This window comes from Sinocyclocheilus anshuiensis, unplaced genomic scaffold, assembly GCF_001515605.1.
Source record: "Sinocyclocheilus anshuiensis isolate Anshui unplaced genomic scaffold, SAMN03320099.WGS_v1.1 scaffold41, whole genome shotgun sequence".
NCBI lineage: Eukaryota > Metazoa > Chordata > Actinopteri > Cypriniformes > Cyprinidae > Sinocyclocheilus > Sinocyclocheilus anshuiensis.
This window is the reverse complement of record NW_015539849.1, coordinates 170,322-176,843: the sequence shown is the minus strand read 5'-3', so window position 1 is coordinate 176,843 and position 6,522 is coordinate 170,322. Positions and strand designations below refer to the sequence as shown.

The window sequence follows — 6,522 nt, the reverse complement described above, 5'->3', positions numbered from 1 at the left end:
GAGAAAAGCTCCGTGTATTGCGTGTAATCACATCCATACAGTCTATGATCACAACAACAACATTTGTCAGGCATCTACATTGTCATCTGAGGAGATTACAAAGATAAAACGAATGTTTTTGTTTAACTGAAACATGAGATGTGGAGTTATCTGCTTTTGCCAAAAACGACTGTTGGAGTTATCTGCTTTTGCTATAAAACAAACTTTTAATATGTAAAAAAAACATACTTTCAATTAACTTTCGTTTTGTAAATTACCTGTATTTGTTTAAGTTATAATTACTTAATCAAAAGGTGAACTCTTCATATATATATATATATATATATATATATATTCGGGAAGAAGATTCATTAAAAAGAGATGGGCTGACGTGGTGTGTGTGGCTCTAGTTCTCAAGCATCTGTGTACTTTGGCTGTTCTGTGGTCAAAATGTTGAACATAATCGGAGGAGATGAAAATAATAATTTATCAAATGTGTAGAATGTGCTTGAGAAACGGCTGTGTGTTTGTACTGGCGCAGCAAGCTGGTGTGCTATCAGCTCCACGGGCTTGGCCCGACTAGACAGAGTCACTGGTCATTACATCATTACATTTTAGTGTCAGTCTGAACCGCAGTCCCCAGATGTTTTGTTGATGTGTGTATGCAAAAACAGACCCAAACAGTCCCACCGGTCTGGGCTCTGTATTTAAATTTTTTGCAGATGTATTTAATAATGCATATTATTCATCAGTGTCCTTACACAAGTGTGATTTTATTCATTTAATTTTCTATTTAAATGGCATAAATAAATGTATCTTTGTATTTGTGTACAGGGAAAGAAGCACTTTGTGTCATTCCTGTGAAAAACATCCTCAGTGTCGAGAAACTGGAAGAAAGTGCCTTTAACCGCAAAAACGTGAGTAGCTCAGTCGTATTTGTGTTTCTGTGTTCCTGGTATAGCATGGTGCTAGCAATGCAGAGGTCATGAGTTTGATTCCCAGGGGACCAACATATAAATTAAATGTAAAATTGTGAATGTTACTTTGGATAAAAGTGTCTGCAAACTAAATCAAATAAATTCAACCCTGGTGACTTTTTTTGAAAACAATAAAAAATGCAATTATTCCAAACTTTTGACTCGTAGCGTATATGTAGCATGCTCCTTTACCACTATTTGTTTTGCAGATGTTTCAGGTAATCCAGTCTGAGAAGCCTCTGTACGTGCAGGCGGGGAACTGCGTGGAGACCAACAGCTGGATCGAGGTACTGAGTCAGGTCAGCCGCTGTAACCCGGGACGGCTCAGCACGTTTCACCCGTCCGCTTACGTGGGTGGATCCTGGTTATGCTGTAAGGAACCCAATGAGAGCACCCCTGGCTGCAAACCCTGCACTGCGTAAGACATCTTATTAATACATTTTATCGCTTAATCAAATGTGTACACATTCTTGTTTTTGATGTCTGACTTTTTCTTTTAGGACAGTGTTGGCTAATATTCAACTGGACATCGACTGTGACAGAGAAACAGAACGAATCTTCTCCTTCTTCTCCTCCAACCGCTCCAGACTACAGAAGATGGAGGGTGTGTATAGCCTACAACAATATAAAATCAAAACGGGCCAAATGTACTTTCTTAATACACATGTTTGTGATTCATCAGTGTATGTTTTCATAATATTTTATCAAAATGTACTTTCTCCACTACTGAAAAAATGTTTCTTGTCTATTGATGTAACAAAGACTTATGAAATAATAGCTAATGTCAAATCATTTCAGTCGATCCAGGATATTTCCTGCTTAATATTCAGTTTCACTCAGAAACAGTCAACTGTTTGAACACACTTTTGTATTATTGAACAGTAATTTTTATTACTACTATTTTCCAATTTTTTACATAGCAGTATAGTCATGTGAACTGTAAAACAACACAAATGTAAGTATGGCAATGGCAAAATGAGCAAAAATGTTAAACAAATCAAAACATATCTTAGATTTCAGCGCACTGTTTATTCTCTCAACCAACTTCATGCTTCTTTTTTTTTTTACCAACGTCATGCTTTTAATGTCCCATGATTTCATTCGATGACTCTTTTCCTTTTATTATTTGGTCCAGCTTGACCATTAAAAAAGCATAATATATATTTATAAAATATATTAAAAAATTGTTTGCATTTGTCTAAAAAATACATGACTATTTGCATTTCCACTTTGTCTTGATAAACAAATTGTATTCATTAAAAAGTGTTGGTTTATTTGTCTGTGTCTACAGATGCCTGTGCCGGTATGTCGGTGTATCTTGGGCAGCAGGAGGAGTGTTCAGCCTTCACTATACAGGACCCTAAAGAGACCTTCCGTACTATTAAAGAGCTCGGAGAAGTACTGGACGATCTGCAGGCTCACCATGACTCAAAGGGAGCGCTAACTGATGAACCAGGCACTATGTAAGACACCCAAAATGTGTTAAAATTGGCAGAGAATTAAGAAATCACATTTTTATACAAAGTGCAAAATGTAAATTGTAATATAGATTTTTAAAATTAATTAATTTTATTATTATTTTTAATTCACTTATTAAAGGTAGAGTTCACCCAAAACAAAAATTTGCTGAAAATGTACTCATCCTCAGGCCATTCAAGATGTAGATGAGTTTGTTTCTTCATCGGAACAGATTTGGAGAAAATTAGCATTATATCACTTGCTCACCAGTAGATGCTCTGCAGTGAATGGGTGCCGTCAGAATGAGAGTCCAAACAGCTGATAAAAACAGTACAATAATCCACACCACTCCAGTTCATCAATTAATGTCTTGTGAAGCGAAAGGCTGCATGTTTGTAATGAACATTGACATTTACCTGGCCAAAGATTTTTTCCTAAATATTAAAGATAATAATTATTTAATTATATTTAGCTTTGCTTCAGGGACATTCACCAATCAAGCGAAGTGATTAAAGTGATAACGATGACAGCAATGCTGCCCAACACTGCAGCGCTGGCAAGAACAGCTCTGGATATCAAGAAGAAGAAGAAGAAGAAAAGTTTGTAAAATAAAAGTAAATTATTAAGGTTATTCTCTTTTATTTGGCCATATTAGGTGGGTTGGTCACTGGGCCTCAGTGGCTTTCTTCTAGGACAGATGAAAGGGAGCTGGGATGAATTTAAAATACACACAAAAGGAGCAATGGTATAACTTTGCCATCATTTTTTTTATTATTCTCATAAATCAGTCAGTTAACCAAGTTGGAGTCTGTTTCAACATTTTATTACTGTTTTGATATAAGGTTTGAGGTACCAATGTTTTTTTTTGCGGAATAGGTGGAAATGTTCTACTTTATTCTCAAAATATTAAAACTTTAATCTCATATTGCTATGACGTTATTGTCATAATTTTGGCTTTATATTCCAAATACTTTGACTTTAATCTTGAAATAGGTATTTTTTTTTTTCGTGGCACTAAAATGTTTTAAAAAACGAACTCATCTAGGCCTACATCTTGGATAGCAAATACATTTAAAAGTAAATTTTCAGCAAACATTTTTCGTTAAAACGTCCTAAATCAACCCCCACCCTCCCCAAAAAAAAGCTGTTAAACAACATTTTTCCTTGTGTGTATATGTGCAGTAAAATGTTTTGAAATTCCTTTTACTTTAATTTATAGCGAGAATCCTATAGTTGGAAAGACAGCGTAACTTTGTGACTGCAGGACCAGGTGGTACTGACACAGCCACACACGCTGTGTTTGTCGACATCGAGGAGCATGCTCAGAGAAGCGCTGCTGTTCCATACCTGACTGAGTCTTACCTCTCCAGCAATGGCTTGTCTGGAGTGGCAATGTACTAGAATTTGGCCAGTCAAGAGTCGAGTGGTGTGTCCGTGAGTTGCTATCATTGGAAAAATCTAGCTAATTTCTCTGTGTGCCTGTTCTCTGTCTTATATCAGTTTTTAAGATCGTTTAGTAACCTCAATCGCCAGTCCGCACAGTAAGAAAAGATTCCAATCACCTCGAATCCATTCCTAAACAGGCTGTGAAAGTCCAGACACCAAGAGTTTGTCTGAGAAATTATAGCTGCTAAAATAGTCTTTGAAAGAACTCAACCTTCACATTTTTCTTTACAAAGCATCAGTTTTTCAGGCTGCTGGTCGTCTGATGTTTTGACAGTTAAAATAACCATGTCAAAGGGAATCTTCATCATTCTTTATATGTGTAGTATCATCCCTCTCATCCATCCCTTTGAGTGTGTGCATGGTTTTCTATCTGTAGTGGATAGAATTAATCTGCCTTATGAATTCAGTGGAGGTACTTACAGTGCCACACTTGTGTATGAATTAGGGACTAATGCAGAAGCACTTTAGATATTTGGAATATTCCAGATGAGATTGTTTTAGATACGTCGTATCAACCTTTTTTCCTGATATTGATCAGTTACATGATCAACTCTTGTGTAATGTTCTGTAGATAACGTTCATATCCTGTAGATTTTTACCAGCTATTTTTCTTAACGCCAAATATGTTGTTTTGTAGGTTTTCATGACTTGAAAATGGTATACATGTCATTTTTTAAAGGAAAATGGCTATCTATATTTCGTGGACGTACATTTTAGGAGCATCAAACCTCTTGATAAACAAGAAAATTTCACTCAAGCAGTCTTTGTAATTTTGTCCCATACAAACAACGACAAATGTTTGGATATTTTATAGTACGCTGTCATAAGCTCTGTTCCAAAACCTAGTGAGCTGCCTACAAAGATGGCATTTTATGGCAGCAAAAGTGTGCTCACAGCACAAAGGCTGTTCAGCAAAATCAAATTATAGGTCTGCCTCTTTTGCAGAGAATGCATTCCCATAATGCACTGCAACAAACTCAGTGGGGAAAAAAACAAGTCTAGAGGCATTTAAGAAAAATGCCCATTGATTGTAAATGTACTTTAGTTCCATGCAATACTAAAAAGCACTGATAAAATAGAAACAAATTTCTCAATACTTGTGTATGCTATGTGTAAGCTGATAGCTTAGCAACATGCCAACAGCAAATGCTAATTGGAATCAGTTGGAATTGGATGTAATGCTATTTGTGTGATGTGCAGACTTGCCTGTTTGTATGCTGTCTTAAATATATCTGCCAGTGTCAACAAGGCAGCTCACTAGTGTTTTGAATGGAGTTATAAACATAGATAGTTTGGTATGAATTCTGCTTGACAAGTAACAATCGCCTGCATCATGTTTGTTGTGTCGCAGTTGTGTTGTAGTTGCGTGGTGGAATTGTCATGTCATTTCCTGATAACCACCTACTGTTTATTACAGGTCTACACATTCACGGTTTTGTTTTAAAATCACCCCATTCTCAACTGTATTGAGGGGTTTTTCTGTGTCTTTGCTATAACATTGGAGACTGTTATGTTCCGCTTGGTATACTTGTGTTTAGCATATATTGTTAATCTAGATCAGTGGTTCTCACCTGGAAGGTTAAAAATGTTCCACAATAAGATGCACTAACTGTATAACAATGAATAAGTTCAGGTAGCAAAATAAATAAAAGAAAAGAGGCTTAATTCTAACCTTAAAAAATATAACCCTATGTAATGATATAACAAATACATAGGATTGAACATTTTAACAATTCAGTTCTATTGTTCTGTAATTATGAAGAACATTCAAAATATTTTTTTTTCCCGAAACTTGGGATTATTTCACAATATCATCACATTTTGTTCATCATGTTCTTCTCGATTTTGAAGCCTAAATACAGTTACCTGAAGTCAAAAGCTTATTGTAGGCTATAAATGCACTACACCACAATCAGTCACATGACTTCAGTGTTCCCATTGTCCCCGACAAACTCTGTAGTCCCATTTAGCCAATTGTTACCAACTGCCTTTCTCAAGACAAGTAAAAGCTCTAAACAAAATTGTACGTTTTTTTTTTTTATTAATGTATTCAAATTAAATTAAATGTGCTAAAATGCTAACTCATTTCTGGGTTTTGGCCTACGAAAATACATCATCACTGCAGCAGTGTATAGAACTGATGAATTTTGAAGACATTGTTTTCTATAAGTACGCAAACCTGCATGAAAGATTTTCACAGAGCGCCGCTCATATAGTTTTCCGTTACATTACAGTTCTCTCAAATGATTCTCTTGTCCAGAAATGGCTTTCTCCGGTCCGGATATGGATATATGACTCCTTAAAAGTGAAATGCTTCCCATATCTTTTGTTGATAACATCTGTCATTTGACAGAAGCTCACCAAATCAGGCAGATGCCTAGTCTCAGCCTCAAACATCACGCCCACGGACTGTTGGCTGAATGTCTGATGCATACGGCACACAAAATTGGAAACACTTCAGGAGTTTCGAAGTCGTGTCGCGTTCTTTAATGTTCCGCCTGGAAACAAATATGCCGTTACGCCAAACCCTCTCATGTTAGAAGAAAGCCGTCGTGTTTACAACTGTGATAATGAGTGCTTATCAGTATCAACTAAACGCTGGATTTTTAAAAGTACGTGAAATATTTAAAGTTCGTGGCATTGAATCTTTAGAATACGTCCA

General features: G+C 36.1%; 1 protein-coding gene across 1 annotated transcript in view; it reads left to right on the top strand.

The window, feature by feature from the left end:
- LOC107684605 (ras GTPase-activating protein 2-like) overlaps positions 1-3,140 on the top strand; it is a 38,222-nt gene extending 35,082 nt beyond the window's left edge. The window contains exons 20-24 of the mRNA XM_016480899.1: positions 814-896; positions 1,166-1,374; positions 1,457-1,560; positions 2,248-2,419; positions 3,070-3,140. Coding sequence (XP_016336385.1) covers positions 814-896; positions 1,166-1,374; positions 1,457-1,560; positions 2,248-2,419; positions 3,070-3,106 — 605 coding nt within the window. The 3' untranslated portion in view covers positions 3,107-3,140. The remainder of the gene's footprint in view (positions 1-813; positions 897-1,165; positions 1,375-1,456; positions 1,561-2,247; positions 2,420-3,069) is intronic.
- Positions 3,141-6,522: the final 3,382 nt, after the last annotated feature.